Below are 22,295 nucleotides of genomic sequence, written 5' to 3' on the forward strand. Positions count from 1 at the left end.
GTCTATATATTTATACACAGACATTCACACGTGTGTGTACATATATGTGGATATGTATATACATATGTAAATAAAGGGACTTGAGATAGGGAAAAATGGAAAAAGAGCAGGTCTGGGAGAGAGCTGGGGAGATAATGAGTTTGATTTTCGACATGTTGAACGTGAAATGCTTATAAATAGCTAAGGGGAAGTTGCTCGGAGGGAGTTATATTTATGGATCTGACAGTCCTGATTGGTTAATGGGGTGGGGATATAGATTTTGGAGTTACCCACATATAGAAGAAAGAAAGTGAAATCACCTAGGGAGAGTCTACAGAGTGAGAAGGGAGGAAGTAACGTGTGAGAGCCTTGGTGAATACAGGTCAGTTGGAGGTGGGGATGGTTGTCAGAGAGGAATAGCTATCGTGGGGTGTAAAGCTAGTTTACCCAGAGACTGAAGCAGGAGACCAAGAGAGAATGTGGCACCAAGCCCGGGAGGAGGGTGTTTCAAGAAGGAAGGAGTAGTCAGAAGTGTCAGGTGCTATCTGATGAGGACAGATACTCCATTGGTAAGTGATGGGGAGTCCATCTGGGGACTCTGTGGAGAACAGAAGTGATAAAACAGAAACTGGATTAGAGTCAGGCTGGGAACGGGATCAGATTAGATAACCAGTTGGTCTAGGATGTCTGGAGGTTAATAGGATTAATGAAGTAAAAGGGATTTGATGCAGGAAGGGAATGTATGTGCAATTTTGTTTTAGATGGCTTGAACTTGTGCCATCTAAAACATTTTGATGGAGCAGAGATTAAAAAAAAAAAAAAGGAGAAGAGTGAATGTATTAGAGAGAGGACAACAGGACAGGTCCCTCAGTTCTAACAGGAAGAAAAGAGGAATTGATGGATGGTTTTGGATGTTGGTAGCTTTCTAGATTTGGTGGTGGGATGTTGAGAGAGAGAGACCAATCTGTTGGTTTTCAACCAGTCTGCTGGTTTTCAGTTGTTTTGTGAGGTAGGAAATAAGGATGACTCCTGAGCTTTTGGCCTGGGGTGACTTTATGAATAGTTTTATCACTTACCAAAATAGGGAATATGTACTGTACTTCTCTCCCAGTACTCAGACAAAGCCAGTTAATTATAGATGTAATGGTTTAAGATCTGTTTTAATATCATATAAAAATAAGAGAATTTCATTGCATTGCCCTATTTTTCATCTGTCTTTTGATCTGTTAGCCCCTTGGGAAATACTGACTGTAAAGTACAGTCGATTGCAGTAGACTTGTCAATGACAGACAAAATTGTGGCTTTAAGACATAAAACAACTTCTAATTATTCACGTTGGTGGCATATAAAGATAGTGAGAATAATTGCAAGAAAGAGAAACCAACTAGCTATAAGTTTTAACCTTTATTTTTTTGCTAGTAACAGCTTGAACCAGAGCTGCAAATCATAAATAAACTTAATGAATTAATTTCACATATTTTCTCTGCCCTTGTCTACCTTTGATTAAAATTTTAAAATATATTAATGTTTCTTAAAGGCAAGAGAATGAACCCCATGAACTAGTTCATAACTTGATAACCATCCAGTGAATATAGTCACTAGATATATATTTTAATCTTCATGGTAATTTTCTCTATATACATAGCATGAGTGTTTTTAGACAGAAAAATATTGCAATAATATTTTCCACACACAGAGCATTTTTGCTCTGAAAAGCTCTAAGCAGAAGGTGCTCCAGATGGTGTCGCTTTAATGTGTATTCTTTGTATACTTTAAAAATTATTATTTTGGAAAATAAAGCTTTCTTGATTACACTTAAGGCTTTCTGCCATGATATTTGATGCTGTTATTGGGACTTAGATTCTGTGCTTTTCTTGGTGTAGAAAGAAAAAAAAAAGAAAGAAAGAAATCATGTTTTTGAATACCCATTGTTAGTCAGTGAATGTCCTGGACCCTGCTGAGGTCAGAAGGCACTTTTCTGGACAGTAGGTTATATATCCACTGTGACTGAAGTATTCAGTAGATTACAGCATCCTTTTCATAAAATTTAAAAACTATTTCTGCACTTGGCCCACATTCTCTGTGTATCTCTTTCTGATAAATAAGTTACTGTGTGCACCATCTCACATTCTGTAGCTTCGTGCTCATTTGTCAAAGACACCTATTATTAAGCTTTTATAGAAAGGCTGTTAGTTGTAATAAACACAGTATGAATAACTCAACTGTGTTCATCAGAAACAGAACAGCGTAGCTTTTTGTTGTTGTTGTTTGTTTGTTTTAATTTTTTAAAGATTGTTTAGTTGACCTATAGTAAAGCATGAAGCACTTGATGGCTCCCAAGCCTGATGACATCCAGTTTTAACTGCAAATTCCAGACATAAAGAAGTCGACACTGGGGAATAAACATTTTATCGATATGCTTCACAATTATGGGACAGAATACTTTTCTCAATTTGGGTGATTAATACCCTAAGTTGAAGATTCTTATTTCATATCAACTTATTGCATGTGATTTTTTTTCCCTCCTTGAATTGTGTTTTATAGCAGCTGATATGTTAGCAATACCCTCCAGGGTGAATTATCTTAAAGTGGTTTCTAAATTGTGCATTTAATTGCAAATTAAACAGTAGCTGATTGCCCACAATATCAGCTTGACTGCTTTTGTAACTTTCTGATGATTTAATTTGCAGAGATGGTTTAATCTGAATGTTGCCAAAGCAAACCACTCTTCTCTCACCACCCCCACAGGTTTTGCAGAAAGAAAGGGACTATTCAAACTTACATTATAAGGTGATTTTTTTTGTTTGTTAAAGAGAATCACGATAAAGGGAATGTGTGCCTATTTAATAAAAGGTGGATTTTAAAGTATATATTATTTTCTTCAAAAATGTATTTCATTCAGTTCAAGACACCTCCCATATACTAGGATGTAAGCTTATGAACAAATAAATGCAATATGGTGTGAAAAAATACAAAAGAATGAGAAGATCCCTTCTAGATAAATGGGATCAAGATAATCAGTTTTTTTATTTTTTAAGAAAAAGTATATTTAAGTGGCTCTGGAATCCTAGGTAGGATTAGAGTAGGAGAAAAATGAGGGGTTGAGACACTAAGATCTTCAAAGAGGTGGAAACGATAGTTTCAGAGAAATAGGATGGGCTAGGGTACAACTTCAGTCCAGCTCAGCCTTAACCTTCAGTTCTTAAGGAGGAAGCATGAGAGAGTGGGCCTGGAGAGATAGGTCGATACCATATTAGTATTATCAATTAAATGTAATTAATAACTTGCCTTGTTCTGGAAAGGATTGCATGCTCCTTACAAGGGTAAAGATGGCTTTTTTTTTTTTTTTAAGCAGACTTGAAACAGGGCTGTTTCTCACATTCCTATAGGTGATTGCCTAATACTATATAGAGATGAAATTGAAAGCTTGGAGGCTTTGTCTTTCTCAAGGAATAGTGTGCCTTGACACTTTTTACTAAACTGTTGGCTTCGGAGGAAACAAGCTACTTAAGCTAATATTTCATTCTTCATTATTCTTGTGATACAGTCTGTGCATCTGCAGATTGTCTTGATAATTGTTTGCCTCTTTCTGGCTAAAATTCCATCACTGTGCAGCAGTTTCTTATCTGAAGGTATGGGGAAAAAAATACTGTTTCTCTATAAACTAAGATGAGGGTGATTTATGGATGCAATGACTGAATAAAATGTTCTGGACTCCCATCTCTGTCCATGAAGAAATAACTGGTATGGAACATGCCCTCTCACTTTAAACAACTAGAAAACTGGACAAAACATATGAGATGAACTATTTTCAGACTTTAGGACAAGAGGTATCCCAGGATTGTGATCATGGAGAGAAGGGAAACAAGTGACATAAGGGTTAAGATCACCTTGGCTTCTTATCAGTCCCTGGCACAGGGAATGGGGAAACCCAAGCAGAAGGTGGTGGTTTTGCTATATTGAAGAGGTTTTGCTGTATTGATTTTCCCCTGTAGAGATAGGGGAATCTGTGGTAGCTAAACATTGCAGGATAGAGTACAGAGCAGAGGGGGAGATGTGCAGAGCAAGAGCTTCAGAAATCTTCAAAGGAGTTCCCTTCCATCTTCAGCTCAATACGAACCTGCATATTTGCAGGTCGAAACTCCAGGTAGAAATACTCCCAGGGTGTGCTATGAGTTGAACAATTCCCAGAGTTTAGACACTGCTGGAGTGGGTTCAAATTTTATCTAGCCAAGTTAGACAGACTTCATTAACACAGAGCATTTGTAAAGACTCCAGAAAGTTAATTCCAGAGTATTAAGGCTAAACCAGCCTTCAGGTAAAGGCTGCTCCATTTTTACCTTACTAAGCTTAAAAACAGACCTCTTCACAAGTCATTTAGTTACCTGGGGTCAAATAGGCAAAAGATCCCAAAACAAACATCAACACCCTTTAAAGGAAGAAACAATCCTGGCACTGAATGATGTCTAGCATACAGTAAAATTTACTAGCAAAGTGAAAAAGCTGCAAATCAGTTGATAAGAACAGACCCAGAAATGAGAAAGATAATGGAATTAGCAAAGAATATAGACAGTAATTTTAAAATATTATAAATATTGTAAAAGATAACACCCTTTGACATAAATTACAGCAAGATCTTTTATGATCCACCTCCTACAGTAATGAAAATAAAAACAAAAATAAGCAAGTTGGACCTAATTAAACTTAAAATCTTTTGCATAACAAAGGAAACCATAAAAAAGACAACTCACAGAATGGGAGAAAGTATTTGCAAATGAACCAATGGACAAAGGATTAATCTCCCAAATGTACAAACAGCTCATGCAACTCAATATCAAAAAAACAAACAACCCAATCAAAAAATGGGCGGAAGACCTAACTAGACATTTCAGCAAAGAAGATATACAGATGGCCAAGAGGCACATGAAAAGATGCTCAACAGCACCAATTATTAGAGAAATGCGAATCAAAACTACAATGAGGTATCACCTCACAGTGGTCAGAATGGCCATCATCAGAAAATATACAAACAATAAATGCTGGAGAGAGTTCAGAGAAAAGGGAAACCTCTTGCACTGTTGGTGGGAATGTAAATTGATACAGCCACTATGGAGAACAGTATGGAGGTTCCTTAAAAAACTAAAAACAAAACTACCATATGACCCAGCAATCCCATTACTGGGCATGTACCCTGAGAAAACCATAATTCAAAAAGACACATGTACCCCAATATTCATTGCAGCACTATTTACAATAATCAGGACATGGAAACAACCTAAATGTCCATCGACAGATGAATGAATAAAGAAGATGTGGTACATATATATAATGGAATATTACTCAGCCATAAAAAGAAATTGGGTCATTTGTAGAGATGTGGATGGACCTAGAGTCTGTCATACAGAGTGAAGTAAATCAGAAAGGGAAAAACAAATATTGTATATTAACGCATATATGTGGAATCTAGAAAAATGGTACAGATGAACCTATTTGCAGGGCAGGAATAGACACAGAGAGAATGGACGTGTGGACACAGTGGGGGAAAGGGAGGGTGGGATGAATTGGGAGATTAGGTTTGACATAAATACACTACCATGTGTAAAATAGATAGCTAGTGGGAACCTGCTGTATAGCATAGGGAGCTCAGCTCGGTGCTCTGTGAAGACCTAGATGGGTGGGATTGTGGGGGGAGGGAGGTCTAAGAGGGAGGGGATATGTGTATACTTATAGCTGATTCAGTTCACTGTACTGCAGAAACTAACACAACATTGTAAAGCAATTATACTCCAGTAAAAAATAAATAAATAAAAAGACAATTATTTACCCAGAGAAAAAAAGATGTAAAGGAAAACATAAACATAGAAAAATGGATCTAAAGAAGGAACCAGATGGAACTTCTAAAGCTGAAGAATACACTATCTGAAAAGAAAATCTCACTAGATCAGCTAAATGCAAGAACAGACTCTACATTAAAAAAAAACTCGAACTTGAAGGCATGACAATAGAAATTATCGAAACTTAAGCACAGAGGGAGAAGACTGAATAAAATTAGCAGAGCCTTAGTGACCTGTGAGACAATATCATTCTTATGTAAGTATAATTAGAATCCCAAAATAAGAGAAGGATGGAGTAAATATATATGTATATATTTGAAGAAATATGGCCAGACTTTTTTCAAATTTGATAAAAACTGTAAGCCCACAGATGTACTCAGATCAACATACCTCATGCATGATAAAGGCAAACCACATTAAAACATATCATAATCAATTTCCTGAAAACCAGTGTGAAGACCAAAAAAAATTTAAAAGTACCAGAGGAAAAAAGACACATTAAAAATAGGGGACAAAGATGAGTATGTCTTGTCAGAAGCAGTGCAAGCCAGGAGATACTATAATGATATCCTTTAATGTGTTGGGGGCAGGGAGGAAACAAAATAACCAAACCAGCAGCTATTAGCCTAAAATACTCTATCCAGCAAAAAGATCTTCCAGAAATGAAAGTAAAATAAGTATTTTTTGGTCAAACATGCTGACTTATACTACAAGACTCAGTTTTTGATTTCTGTATAAATGCCTAGGATATTATCTTCTTTAGTCATGTTTTTGGAATGTGTTGTTTTTGTTTTTTAGTTGTGTTTAAAATATTCTTTATAAAGGTGAATTTATTTTTCATACAGCCGTATTTATAGATCCTATCATTTGTTATGGTTCTTGTCGGTAGACCAAGCTCAAATATGATAGTCTCTACTTTGTGGTTATTATATTACAGTTTTGAGAAAGTTGTTTTTATTAGTCTTGGGACTTGGTTTCTAGGTCTTATTGAACTGTCTTAAGTCATTATTGGATATAGGGATTTTTTTTTTATGTGGCTTTGAAGTACCATTTAAAATTTAGGCTTGGGGAATGGACAGGAAAATTTATTTTTCTATAATTAGAGTTCTTTAAAAGAATTTCCAGATTTTCAAGGTATAAGTTCCTATTTCTTTGGAATCGTTATCCAGAAATGTAAAACTGTTGTTCGATAACACTTGAAATCACAAAGTTGGCCAGCATTTGTGTTAAAAATATCTTTTGATGCTTTAGTCGATGTGCACAGAGTTTAGATAACATCAGAGAGGAAAGCTGTTGAACTGATGCTATTAAATGTCAGACATCTACTGCACACGATGATGTATTTTAGGATTCAGCCTTTGACAAGTGGACTCAGGACTTAACTTGTCATTACTCATTCTACCCTTCACTAGCTCACAAGCAGACAGCTAAACTTGTCATCACAGGATTTCTTCAGGTTAGAAAGAATATTTGAAGTTGGAAACATTTACAGTTAACGGCAGAATTATACTGCTATCATAGGAGGGCCATTGCCTTTTGGATTTCTTTTACTGCTTGCTCAAATACTCATTGTCGTTTGTTTATAAGCACACCTTTTCAAAGATTTTTGTCTCATATTCAGAGCTTAATTATCAGATAAAAAAACCAAGACTCAAAAAGAGTTAAAATTTTCTCTTTACCTAAACTCCTTAATTTAGCAAGAGGTAATTTTGATTAAGTCTACATAATGTAGGGGCTTGATATTCCTCAAGGAAGTTACCCAGGTTATATAGTTTCATTTAGACAAATATGCCCAGCAGTAGAATGTTTTTGAGCTAAAGATGATGTAAGGCTAAGGTATGTCAGGAGTATTAGAGCAAGTACCAGAATTCTTCAAAAAGAAAATTACAAGACCCGGAAGTCAAGGCTGTTGTGGTGGTATGGAAAATAAAAACAATAGATAGAGATGCCAGGAGAAAAGAGATGAAGATTACGGGCACCAGTGTCACTGAAGAAGAAGTTACAGCAAGTTCAGAAGATGTTAGAAGTGAGTGGAGTGGGGTGCCAGTAGCTTTATCTTCTTAGAGGAGCATTTCAAGAAAAGAAACCGAAGGACAGAAAGGAGTACTTTTGTTTTCTTTTTAAATTAGGGCTAGTGAATTATCAGGAATGTGAAACATTACCCACCCCCCCCAAAAAAAAAGAAAGAAACCAAAACAATCCAGAGTTCAAGCAGCTCATTCCTTTCTCTTTGGGTTGAATCCAAAGTAGCTGTCTCATACTCTGAAATTAAAATTAAATAGTTTTATACTTAAATACATCAACGATTACTTTGTGTTTCAAGTCAAATTTTATATCTAGTGTTAGAACATTAAAACTTATTTATCCACTAAATACCTCGTCCTATGCTAAAGGCTATTGATGCTGAAATGCTTTCTTTGTTTGCTTATACAAAGTTTGGGGTGTAGCGGCTAAAACATTCACACAGATAGAGCAGGCAATATGATGGTGGGTAGAGTGAATGTTCAGGATTAAGAAGGGTCGCCTGGTACACAATAAGCATTGGATGGAGAGAGATGGGGATGGAGTGTCAGCGAGGGTTACCTGGAATACACCGATGGGGGAGGAGCTGGAGTAACCAGCCAAAGAGCCGGAAGTATTTATTATGAAGACAGGAACATGTTAATTCTTCCTTCCTTCCTTCCTTCCTTCCTTCCTTCCTTCCTTCCTTCTTTCCTTCTTTCCTTCTTTCCTTCCTCCCTCCCTCCCTCCCTCCCTCCCTCCCTCTCTCCCCTCCCTTTCCTCCCTTTCTTCCCTTCCTTCCCTTCCTCTCTCCCTCCCTTCCTTCCTTCCTTCCTTCCTTCCTGGAATGGCAGAATTGGAGGGGAAAATACGGGCCAGATCATGAGGGCCTTTTAATCTTGAAAACTCCAGAGCTGCTGTGGAAGGACAGTGATTAGGAAGTGATGTCATTAGCTTCATATTTTAGAAAGATCATTCTGGCAGTCTTGGGGAGCAGGGACTGGAGAGGTGGAGAATTGGGAAATGAATTTTGTTTGGAGGGGTTTTAGTGATTTCAAGGAGCAGTACAAAGACCTGAAAGAAAGTGATGTTCAAATAAAGAGGAGGCAGAGCATATATGTCAGCGAACTGGAATGAACAGAATTTTGTGACTGAATTCATGTGGCAGTGATGGGGTGGGAGTGGGGGTGGACCAATATACAGTTAATGAATCCTAAATTTCTGGTGGGATAAGTGGAGAAAGTAGTACTGGTTTGGTATGAGGAGGGATAAAGATTTGAGATGCTTGTGGCACCTTAAGGTGAAGATGTCCAAAAATCAACATTAATTAGTATTATATTTTATTATTTACTAATATTACATTTATTATTATTCTAATTTTGCCAGTGATGAAACTGAGAACCAAAGAAGATTGATAACTTGTCCAAAGTCATAAAGGGAGTGCAGAGCTAAAACCTGAGTTTGGGAATTGACTGGATTTCCCACTCTCTTAGCTGCTTTATGCTCTTGCTTTTCAATCACATAGAGATCTGATTTGTGAGACAGTTATTGCCTGGAGATAGGGATTTGGGAGTTACCAGCTTATATATGGGGAATGAAACCACTGGCCTGAATGACATGTCCCTGGAGAGTCCTTGGAGTTCATGTGAGTGCACTGAGGTTACAACTTCATTTTCAGAAACAGGAGGTGAGCTTGGGAAAGAAATTGAGGCACCAGAAAGATAGAAGGAAAAGCCAGGAAGAATTGTGCTACAAAAGCCGAATTGGGTGGTATTTTTTTTCCTCTCTTTTTTTTTAAAGGAATGAAGTCATCAAACAGTTCTAAAATCTTGAAAAATATACCCCAAATATCCATGAGAAGTCACAGGTGATGCTTGATACAAGGGTTTCTGTTCAGTTATTCAGAAACAGAATGAAAGGGGAAATGAAAGGAGGCAAGGAGGCAAGACCACAAGTTCAGGGAACTTCCTGGACTCTATAGAGAGAGAGACGTGACTGTACATGCAAAGAGGGATTGAGTGAGTGGAAGCTGGTGGTAGAGGGGTTTTCTTCCTCTTTTTAAAAATATATTTATTTATTATTATTTATTTATCTTTGGCTGTGTTGGGTCTTAGTTGCGGCACGTGGGATCTTTCATTGCGGCGCGTGGGCTCTCTAGTTGTGGTGTGCGGGCTCAGTAGTTGCGGTGCGCAGGCTTAGTTGCCCCGCGGCACGTGGGGTCCTAGTTCCCTGACCAGGGATCAAAGCAGCTTCCCCCATGTTGCAAGACGGATTTTTAACCACTGGACCACCAGGGATGTCCCCAGAGGGGTTTTCTTCTGATGGATGAGACAAGATCCCATTTATATGGATCTAAGGATAATCTGTGTAGAAGTTAAGAATTTTTAAAAAGGCAAAATTATAATTTGAAATATTTTTGAAACCTTACAGAACATTATACATCCATGGGCATACCAAGTTGGATTTCACAGTCTGGCATACTGCAATTGCAAAAGCAGCAGGTACAGATGGGAATGCATTACAAGATCAGCAGCTCAGCAAAAATGACGTTCCCATTATTGTGAACAGCTGTATAGCATTTGTTACACAGTATGGTAAGTATCACAAAGTTTTTATTCAACCCGCAGAACTCATAGTAGCATATTTACAGTTTTTAAGTGGTACCTCCATTGGACTGAATTAGAGCCCTTTGTAAGTACATCAGTGAAAAAGAAAAGTGTTGTCACTCTTCAGCCTAAATGCCATTCTTTCTCACAATAAAAGCTCATTTAAATTATATCATGTGCCTTTACCATTTCCTTCTTCCTTTACATGCATAAAAATTTTAAATGACATAGTAGAAGAATCTATATTATAAAATGTATATTAAAAATTGATTAAGATTATACTTTTCAGAGGTTATAACTTTACAGTAAATCTAGGGGAACGCAGAGGCACCTTCGTGTGTTTTTAGAAGTGGTAAACTATGGGACAATGTGTAAAAGAATTTACTTTTTGTTGGCCTGCATACAAAGTGTATGTGTATTTATTCCACTCAACGTGCTATTGGTCACATGTTTATATTAAGAATCATGGTCATTAACTGTGATAGTTTGACTTAATTGTAACAAATATTTTTATGAATAGTTTGCAGGTTAAAACCAACTTGGTTTATACCCACATGTGCAGCTTCATTTTAATTTTATATGCTATGGTAGTATTTTAGCTATGCCTAAAATTAACTAAAGTATGCCTTTATTATTCATGTTTATTTTCAAATTATTGTTCATTCTTAAAATTCCTTCTGTTACATATTTCCTTAATACTGTAAAAGGTAGAGTAAATAAATTGCTTAACTATATTTTTAATATAAAAATATATTTTTTCTTTTAACCTGTCGACAAGTGTCATTGATTTAGATTGTACATGCAAAAAAGAGTAAAACGATTATCTGGTGTTTTGGAAGCTATTGATATATTAACCTTTCATTGTTCTCCTAATATTAAAAGTATCTTTGGGGTTTTTAATTTGAAAAGAAAATGTTATCATTGAAAGAGCTGTAGTAAAACATTGTGTTATGAGGTTTTTTTTACTTATTTATCAAGTGTCTGTTGTGTGCTAGCTGCTGAGTTTGATACTGGAAATTGAACAGTGGGAGTAAAGAGTGAAACACAGAGCCATAAATCATGCCTTCCAGTCTGAGAACTAAATAAGCTGATGTGAAACAAAATGTCAAAAATAACAAAGGCTACGAGGAAAATAATTTTAGGAAATTAAGTTTACAATATGTGTATATTAATATATTTTCTCCTAGGGAGAGTGCCATTTTAAGTATTTTAGTTATTTCATATGTAATCCAAGTACAATTATCATTAATATTCAGATTTATTGTGTTTTAATTATATATCTATTGTAAATATGTATGTAATCACATTATGTGGGATTACTCTATGAAGTTCCTTCCCTTGATAGTATGTTTATATTTTTCTTATCAACTGTCATCATCTGTTTATTTGAAAATGGGGGAAGAAGAAGGTTATCATCTTCATTTATTAGTAATTCAGTATTAGTGCATTTACATTTTGTAGGTGTAAATGAATTGCACACATATTCTGTTTTAGCAAGAGCATAACCTCATTGGAAATTTTCAAATCATCTTAATTTCATAATGGCATAAAGTGCTTCATAAGCTGACAAATGATTAAAATAACTTGACTAGCTTCAGCGTATCCAACTTAATGTTTCTCTGGGGAAATCAGAAGTTTCTTTGTGGTGTTTATTTGAATTTAAAATCATTAAGCATTAGATTGTTTTCAACTAAATTTCATACATTATAACTACTTTGTAGCTCTAGCATAAGGTACATTAACTTGCATATTAAAGTAATAAAGCCAATAAAAGTCTTCATGTATTTTTAGCTTTTTTTTTTTTTTAATGAGCAGAACATGGAGACCCAATATTACCAGCATGTATACAAGGGAAGATTTGATATGAACTTAGAAAATGCCCAATAATTATAGGATGCAAGTGGTTGGCTCAGAGCCTTTATGGTCATAATTATTTTGAATTTCCTAATCTTTGGGTTAAAATCTAAGGCTAATTTTTTGTGCTCATGGTGTCAGGATCCGAATCTGACCAAGTTCACAGAATAATTCTTAGAGTTTTAATTTTTTTAATGAGTTACAGTAGTTCGTTCTTGGGGGAATATATTTAATTTATGTAAACAAAATTACCTTCAAATTCACATTCAGTTACCTTGTGTACCAGCTATTAGAGATTCACTCAACCAGCAACATAATCTCTCAGAAACTTGGCTTTTTTTTTTTTTTTTTTTTGTAGAATTTGCTTATTATTCTGTTGTGGTCATTTACTAAGTACCTACTGAGTTCTTCTAGGAACTGTGTAGCTGCTGTGTACAGAAAATAAGACATGATCTTTGCCTTCTAGGAGTTTACAGATTGTGGATCAAAGGCAAACAAGTGGGCAATTACATCTCAAGTGTACAAAATTCTATGGCAGAGAGGTTCAGGGGTTGGTACAGGTGTCCATGGTTTAAGGGTGAATTTCAGCCAGTGTAGAGGTGGTCATGGATGGCTTCATGGGTGAGGCATGGAACCTACCACAGGCCTTAAGAGAAGATGGGAACTAGTTAAGAGAAAGAGGGAATAGGAATTCCCGGAAGAGGAAACAGTGTATGCCTAGGTGCAGAGTCATGAAGGAGGTTGTCTGTTCAGGGAACTGGGGGCTAGTTAAGTGTGGCCAGAACTCAGTGTGAGAAGAGTGGACAAATACAAGAGGCAGGAGTGTTAGGAAAATTCATGTAGGGTCTTATGTATCATAATAAAATCCTCAAACTTGCCCTCAAAGCAGTGGGAGGGCTGTATCCATATTTTTAAGCATGTTGGTAACACTAGCCAACCTGTGTCTCAGACCATGCTGTTGTCATTTTCGAGGCTGACTGGAGGGCTGCACAGGAATAGGACAGGGAGTTGTGATAACATAGTGAGGAACTGGGTGCACAAAATAATAATAGCACAAGGGATGGAAAAAGGGGACACTTTTGAGAGAGAAGTCATGATGAAAAATATATGTGACATTTTTGTTTGGTGTGGTAAGTGAGAAAGAAAAGTTCTGACTTGTAAAGGACTGGGGAGGAAGCAATGCCAAATTCTGAGGTATAGGAACAAGATAAATAAAGAACATGCTGGGATTGGGAGGTGAAGTAGTGAATGGGGCAGGAGAATTAATTTGTTCACATGTATAAGTATAGTGTGTGTTGCGTGTATTATTTATATAGTATATATATATTAAAGTGCATATGTGCATTTGAAATTTTAGGAATTAAAACCCGAGTGGAAATGTACATGTAGTAGTTGAAGTGATGAAGATGGATGGGTTCATCCACAGAATTTTGTAGGGGAGCAGAGAAGAGAGTTGAGGATGGATTGCTGGGATTATCAGTAAATACTAGATAGCAGAATAAACAGAAGACTAGAAGAGTAGTCATAGAGGAAGGGGCAAAAAAGATGAGATCATAACATCATGAAAACCTTGAGATTAACAGAATTTTAACAGAGATTCATTGGATTGTCAGACACTGCAGGGATTCTTATCACATAAAAACTGAAAAGCATCTAGAAAATAGATATTCTTGATGAAGATGGTCCTGATACAGTGGGAATTGGGCACAGAAGCAAGATTATGTGGTTGAAGGATTAACAGGGATGTGAGATGAGAGAAAATAAATATAGGAAACTCAGATTAGTTTTGGAAGGAAGAGAGACAAGAGACCTGGGGGGGAGGAGCAAAAAAGGATTTAAAAAATTTATTTTGTTTGTATATTATCATCACTCCTCTTCCTCCAGTTAATCACTGCTACTCCTCTTATTTTATATGGGAAACTTGATGAATCTGTAACTGTGAAAAGGACATGACCCAACTCTTCATGTAGAAGAAGGTGAAGGTGGGAACAGACAGAATTAATATACAAATATGAGTGCAGAGACTTGAGGAAATTTATAGCAGAGAGCCTCACTTTTGTCAGTGAAACTGGAGGCAAATTTGTATTCTGGGAGACTAAGCGCAGGGTACTTGTGGTAAAAGAACATTTGAAAAAGATGCTATGAAGGACTAAGGGAAAGGCTGGCCAGAGACTTACTAAAAGCTGAGGATGAAATAGTTGTTCATCAGGTTTACATTTTAAATATTAAAGTTGCAGGGGGAGGGGCTCTTTTTTTCTCACGCATGTTTATATCAGCTCTTGGATAATGATTTTGTCTTGTGCATCGTTCCAACACAAAAATTTGTTCTATTTTTAAGATATCAAACTGGATTTTGACCTGAGACTTTTTTCATATAACAATTTTCTTTTTTTTTAACAAAGGTTTAGGGTGCAAATATATCTATCAAAAGAATGGTGATCCTTTACATGTAAGTGAACTCCTGGAGAGTTTCAAAAAGGATGCAAGAAGCTTTAAATTGATGGCTGGAAAACATCAGCTTGAAGATGTGACGGGCGTATTGAAGAGATTTCTCTCTGACATTGACGACGCACTTCTTACTAAGGAGCTCTATCCATATTGGATCTCTGCCTTAGGTAACACATATAATATAGAACAGAATAAAGGCTTTGCCTTCTCATTTGATAATAGATTTTTAAAATCTCCTTTGATAATCTGAATATTTAATTGAAAGGAACAATATACATAATGGTTCAGAACAGAAATTTTGCAATCAATAGTTGTTTATATCTGCCTCAAAAGAAATTTATGGTGATAATTGCTAAACAGTGTTTTATGGTAATACTTAGTTTTCAGTAGATTTCTTAGTGCTTACTTTGCCTTAACTTTGGAAGTGTTATAGTCAGGTCCATGTAGGCTGTTAATTTTCTCATTAAGATTAAAATGAAAGTTTTAATATAAGATTGGTTTTACACGGTTTTGCCATATGGCTGTTTGGCTTTCCTTTTTCATTTATTCTACCTCTTTAGAGTTACATAACAATTTTTTTTTTTACTCTTTATTTTTTCTAGATTCTGTCTAATGAAGCAAAAAAGCTTTGCTGCACTGTAAGAGAACTTATTTAAGAAATGACCCTAGAAAAGTTAATGGGTCAGATTGATTTTAGTAAAACCTATATTTACATCAATTAATTCAAAATAACTCTTTTTATAGAAAGATTATGATAAATATTTTTAAATATAAACATTGCCTTTAATCCCAGATTTCTAATAGAGCTATTTTCATTTTTCACATTATTTTATAATCTTTGTCCCCATGCCTATGATTTACATATAATCTTTATTTTATTAATAAACCAAAAATATTTCCCATATATCTACAATGCTTTCAAAATGACAATTTTGAATCTTCATTTTTTCCAGTTTTTAAAATGTATCATTGAATTATACCATAAGTTACTAATATATTTCTCTCTTGTACATTTAATCTGTTTCGAGAAATTTTTTTATAAAATGACCTTTGAGTTTAACTATATGATGTCCCTCTGTTAAGAAATAGTTTTTTTCATTGAAAGCTTTTGTTTAATCTAAAACATAACTATGTCATTTGAAGGGATTAATTTTGAAATGTCATAAAACATCCACAGTTTGAAAAATTATTCCAGGAATGTCCCTTATTTGTGTCAGCAAGAAGAGAGTAGTATTGCTATTAAAATAAAGCTTTTCACAATTTAACTGCCTAACTCAGAAGTCTTATAGTTACTTCCCGATACTTCTAAAATCAATAGTTTTAACTCTAATCACAAGAAAAGTTGATTGTATAATTTTCTGGAATATAAAATATGGAATTAGATGATATATCTTTTAAGCCAAATTACCCTGCCATCATTTTTTGTTTTAAGATTTTATTGTAATTTATAACCATGAAGTTATTTATAGTATCTCTATTTTATAAAGAATTACAATTTGTCTTCATTATAAAATCATTTATCAAAAATCTGTGACAAATATGCTTTTGCTGAAGTTGTCAAATTTCATGATAGAGATGTCTTCATTGTTGTCAATCTACCAGCAGGAGGTAGTTGGGAAGTATTAGCATGTGTCAGAGAGGAGTGTGTTCACCTTTCATTTGGATGTGAATCCTTGAACATTTACTTGGAGGCTTCTACTATTGGGTCAAATAGTGTTAAAAGTTCTTTGCTTTTAGATCCAATGTAGCTCACCCTGACCTGTCAGAAAAGTGCCCTTTGTTGGATATGACAAGAATAAACTAGAACTCTCTGGGTGAACTCACAGAAGAGCTCTCTTGGGTCCTGTGAGCCCAAGGCGAAGAATGCCCTACAGTGGCATAGCACCTATTTATATGATATATGACCTCTTCTTCTAAGAACACTATTAAACTGTCTGAAGTCTGTGGCTAGTTGAATAGATCATTGTGTTTCCTATATGACCTAAAATCTATCTTCAGTTTTCCTTTCCAATTACTTAAGCTTTATTTTGAAAATATCATCTATTTTATTCTTATAAGATTTGTGGAAATATGCTGTAATAGCATGACTTGTTATAAGCGTAGTAGTATTAATTGCATTTTGTTGAATAAATACAATTACCTCTACAGTTAGAAACTGGATGACACAAGGGAAAATGTTTGGATTATAACAGGGATGACAGAAAGTTCTTAATTCACTTCTAGTATCATCTTTGAATGTCATTTGGGTGTCATCCCCTCTTGCTTTTAGAGAGTCATCTACCAGCACAGTTAAGTCAATATGACCATGTTTACTTTTATAGATCTCATGTGCAGGCAAAGTCAGTACAAAAGAGCTATCAGTTGCAGTTTTGAATAGGAGCATACTTCAGAAATGTGTCACAGAGTCTCTTACCTCCCCAGGGATCGGAATGCCCTTTACAAGTGACTGTGTACTTTCAAAGAATCATAAAGTGCTGCTGGCTTTCTGTTAATAGAATGTGTAGGGCTAAGCAGAAAATGAAAAAGTCTTGTTTCCAAAGGTAGTTGGGAATTGAGAGGGGATATGTAAGTGCAATCCCCCTGAGTTACAGAGTCAGCACAAGTTATTTATTTGAAGAGAGGTCTCCTATTTCCCCTGTGAGGGAGTAGGTTAGACCAGACCACCACTGCACATCTTCTAGACTCCAGAACTTTGGAGGTTCCTGTGTAGTTGCTCTAAGTATTTGACTTCTTGGGGTTAGGAGGGTGGAGGAGAGTAATTCCTTCTCATCCTTCTCTCCATGACTAAGGCAGAGGGTCCCTCCTCCTCTCAGTCTATATCATCGTTTCCAGGGCCTACACATGACTTCTTCCACTGTCCCCTTACCTTCTCCAAAGAGTTGAAGGTTCCAGGGCTGGTGAAAGCTCCCTTACATGGATCTGTGGGGTAAGGTACAGTTCATAGTTCTGGGATGGTTCATAGTTTGGGGAAGATTTTTATGATTCCACAAGGGAAAAAAGTCAGAAATGTCATTTTCAAATAACAAATAGTGAAATCTTTCCATAGCTACAGTTAAAATACTTTTGGCTTATCTTTTCAATTTGTATTCTAATTTGTTATTAATTGAAAAGATTCCTCTTAGTTGACATTCAGTAGTCTGTAAAGTTGAAGATAAAATACAACCCTGGGTTTTGAAAGTGCTTCATTTTTAATTACAAAGTATAAGAACTATGACGTATAGCCCTGGAATGTTTTTGTAAATACTTTTCCAGAATTATAGAAGTTTGAATGTTTTCCTATTGAAACTTGATTGTGTCAGTGAAATAACAATTGTGAATATTGTTTTAAAATATTGATAAAAGGCAAATTGGTAATACAGATGATTAGTCAGGCCTCAAGTTTTACGTGTGTGTGTTTAACCTCTAGATACCCAAGATGACAAGGAAAGAATTAAAAAATATGGAGCATTTATACGTACTCTTCCTGGGGTCAACAGAGCAACATTGGCAGCTATAATTGAACACCTTTATAGGTGGGTGGATTCATGAACTTTTCTAGACATTTCAAATGTGGCACTCAATAAGACATTATTTCTTAAATTTAAAGTACTGTGGTTAACTTTCTATTTGTGACTATGAATCTTTCGCCATATCTTAAGAATAGTTTCAAAATGGAATTCCCATGACCTATCACTTTAGTGTCTCTTAGTGGAATTAAGACATGTTTCAAATAAATAGCACTGGAGAATTTCTTAAATGGATTAGAAATAATCATGCACAGCAAATCAGATACATCCAGTACATAAGCAAGAATTTTAAAACATTTAAGAGGGATGTCAGAGAAGGAAGTACAGGGACCAGAATTCTATAGCAGGAATCTGTGAGTACAGTATTTTCTCGTGGTGGACTCTTAATAAACCTTTATTTCTTTATTATGAGTTTGTATCTAACTTGACTCCAATATTTTGGTGTCAGACAGTTGATCAGATGAGGGAAATTTTAAAAATCAAAAACATTTTCTATGTTGGGGCATGTAGTCCCCTGCATTTGGGAGGATAAGAGGAATAAAATGGTAGCTTGAGAAATGACATCTGAAGGATGACAATGTTTGGGAATAATATTTTAAGTCAACAAACTTAAGGTGTGTTTGTTTGTTTTGCTATGAACAAGTTTTGTCGTTACAAAAAGTTAAATCAGTGTAAATATTGCTTAAGAAACATATTGTTTGCAGCTTCCTTCGTGGATGCAATATTCCCTTGAATAAATTTCTATGAACCTGAATTCTACTAAAAGTACCTTATTTGGAATTTAGATTCCTAAATCCTCCACAATTGGTCTTTTCTCTTTATCTTTCTTTTCCAGCCACCACTTCTGATACTTGTAAACCCCATTCCTACTGTAAATCTGATTTTCTTATTGCATCATATAAATGTAGTCTATATATTTATAGTGCTATCTCTATGCCTATGAGACATTGGGACAAATAATTTTTTCTTCAGAAGTTATAATATGTCACCAGGCTGCTACAGTTATCATATTAATATTTTAAACATTGTTACACATAATTCTTAAACTTTATTTCAGGTGAATTCCTTCCAATCCTTTTCTTCAGTTGACATATATTTTAGCTCCTACTATGTATAGTACAATGTCCATTAAGGTTCCGTGTAACAAAAATAGTTGATAATAATACATGAATGACAAAAATAGTCTTAAGTCTGCAGTTTCTAAATAGCACCAAGGAGCCCTGGGACATCACAGTGGGAACTCACAGGGATGCTGCAGGGTATTTTATATTTTTTTAGGAAAACACAGCGCCCTCAGGACAGATTTTAATATGAAGAATTTTGGCATAAGACATGGAATTATAGAGGAGGGATTAAGTGGTTCATTGTGTGTTGAGGTCCAAGTGATGTTTTAGATTTAAATGGATAAACGAACTGGGCATGAAAGAAACATAAGCACGAGACATGATTGAAGGATATTTTCTAGGAAATAGGTGTATCAGGAGATGAGATGGTTTGTAGCTAGCTGGCAGGAGGCTGCGAAAGACACTGTTGGTCATGCAGAAACATTTGGATTTCATTCCTTTAAGTGATAAGAAGTGGCTGATCCAATCTGTTTTAGGATAATAAACCATGTCCTGCGGTTGATTGGGAAGAGGTTAGAATAGAGGCAGAGAAACTATTTAAGAAACCATTTCCTTGGGCTTCTGATGAGAAGGGCTGAGTGGGAAGAGAGTGAGCTGGCTGAATATGGGACACTTGGGGATGCTAGTGTGGGAGCAGTGAAATAAAAGAAGAAAAGGAAAATACATAGTGTACATGCTTTATGCCAGAAATTAAGGCAGCTATAGAAACTGGAGAGGTGACAAGTGCTGGAGGAGAAGGTTATTGCAGAAGGAGGTCTCAGGAGAGATGGGAATGTTTGATAGTGTTGTCAAAAGTTTGAGAGGTCAGTTTGAATAAGGTCAGGTTGACTTAGCATTCACTTCCATCCCTGCCCTAGATAACAGACCATTTCCTCCATGACTAACTTTGACTTAATTCCATTGACCAGGTATTTATTACGCACTACTGTGTGATTAACACAAACTCTCTGACTGTGAGATGCTTAGATTCTAGTAGCACAGGCAGACATGCAGATAAATTTTCCAGATGTTTACAGTCCAGTGTGATAAAAAAAAAAAAGTACGGAAGTGGTTTTGAGAGGGATGCCCACATTATGACATCTTCCTCTATTAACTTGCAATGCCTTTTGCATCTTATAAATTATATATGATGATCAAGCTTGCTCTGTCTCTGCTATGCAATTTGGCATGTCCTTGTGAGTTTCTTACACTACCATATATATTCCTGTCGTGTTTCCTTATTTTTCTTGTACCTACTAGAATCTTTGCTCTTTATAGTCAGGTGTACCTACCTTAGTCTTGCTTTATTCCTTTGATAGACTTGGTCTCCCTTTTTTAGTATGTATTTTAGAAATTTACAAATGTAATTAGACAGGCAACTGAGCAGCTGCTATGTCTATAGTCAGTGACAGAGAGCATTAACAGATACTTCCATGGGCATCAGTTAGAGTTCTCGAGCATTTTTATCAGGGTAAATTTCCTTTTATTGGGGGTAATGGCTGTATTTTGTTTTTAATCACTTTGAACTTACATTCGTGAGTACTTTAAATGCTCTTTGTAAAACTCAAGTGTTGTAGCCTACTGGTTGGGATAATTGACTCCTCTGTTCATGTCTGTTCATTGTAAAAAGCCATTTAGTTCTATCCAAGAAAAATGTAATTGTATTTTTTAATTAAGTGATTGCTTTTTGAGAGAAAATATCCTGTTTTGAATAACCATCCAAACACATGCTGCCAGACATTTTCTCACCCGATATGTACTTTGGGAAATTCAGCCTAGCCCTAAACCTTGAATTTGGAACTCTCTCCTATATGCCTCCTGATTTGCCATTCTTGCCTTATTTCCTGCTTACCTACTGCCCCTTTCTCCTCTTTTATTATGCTCCTACCCCACAAGTCATTTGACACCATTCTGCAAGCACACCTTTATGCCTTAGCTGCAGGTTGTCCCATTAGTGGAATTGTCTGGATATGGTGGGTGAGGAGTTCCTCTTCTAAAGCAATGATCAAGTACTGCTTTGTAACTTGTAGTAATATCTTTAACAGTAGTCTTTTCTTATGTTCTTAATTACACTGAGCTACTTGGAAGAAAGAACTGTGTATTTTTCTTTAAATCACCACTGTATCTTTTACATCAGAGACTTTCAATATATGTGTATTAAAAAAAAGAGAGAAAAAAATAAATGAGTATGAAGACTTATAAGTTCTATGAAATTTTCAAATAGAAATACATTGTAATAAGCTCTGCTTTTTTCTCACAGGGTTCAGAAATGCTCAGAAATCAATCACATGAACGCCCACAATTTGGCCTTGGTTTTTTCCTCCTGTTTGTTTCAAACTAAGGGACAAACTAGTGAAGAAGTGAATGTAATTGAGGACTTAATTAATAATTATGTTGAAATATTTGAGGTAAATATTTTATATCCTACCATTGTAAGAATAGTTTTGATGTTACTGTTTGCAAACAAAAATGTGTATTTTGGGATGCTTTTATTCAGGTCTTTATGAATATTTAAAGAAAATAACGGAGAGTTATATGATCCTTAATTTTTTAGATATAACTAGCTTTTTAAGCTATAGCCATTCATTTAAATCTGGCTGCTTCTAAAGCTTTTTTACCATCTGGTGTCTTGGACAGAATATTTCTATTTATAGTGTTTCTATGTTTTTTTTCCTCAGTATATGTATGCATTAAGTATGTCTACTTAGAGGTATGAAATTTGTGAATTTCACAAATTCGGTAATATACATCAGGCTGATAAGTTTTGCAGTTGAAAGCATTTTAGTGTTTTCTTTTAATTGCGCATGAACTGGAAAAAAAGAAAATTCTGAATTAACAGTCTGTGGTTTTTATTAAGTCATCTCTGTTCTAATTATTTGACTTTTCAATTTGCTATATTATGAAGTTCAGATTTTCATGTTTTATCAGAAAACTGTTAGAATAGGGATGATTTCTTAATTCAAA

At 35.5% G+C, this 22,295-nt stretch overlaps 1 protein-coding gene across 4 annotated transcripts in view; it reads left to right on the forward strand.

The window, feature by feature from the left end:
- Positions 1 to 22,295, forward strand: part of ARAP2 (ArfGAP with RhoGAP domain, ankyrin repeat and PH domain 2) — a 199,385-nt gene that overhangs the window by 110,995 nt on the left and 66,095 nt on the right. For all 4 annotated transcript variants that reach the window (XM_060148378.1, XM_060148380.1, XM_060148377.1 and 1 more), the window contains 4 exons: positions 10,245 to 10,408; positions 14,677 to 14,889; positions 18,129 to 18,234; positions 21,592 to 21,739. In XM_060148378.1, the coding sequence (XP_060004361.1) occupies positions 10,245 to 10,408; positions 14,677 to 14,889; positions 18,129 to 18,234; positions 21,592 to 21,739 (631 nt within the window). The remainder of the gene's footprint in view (positions 1 to 10,244; positions 10,409 to 14,676; positions 14,890 to 18,128; positions 18,235 to 21,591; positions 21,740 to 22,295) is intronic.

The sequence above is a fragment of the Lagenorhynchus albirostris genome, chromosome 4 (genome assembly GCF_949774975.1).
Source record: "Lagenorhynchus albirostris chromosome 4, mLagAlb1.1, whole genome shotgun sequence".
Classification (NCBI taxonomy): Eukaryota; Metazoa; Chordata; class Mammalia; order Artiodactyla; family Delphinidae; genus Lagenorhynchus; species Lagenorhynchus albirostris.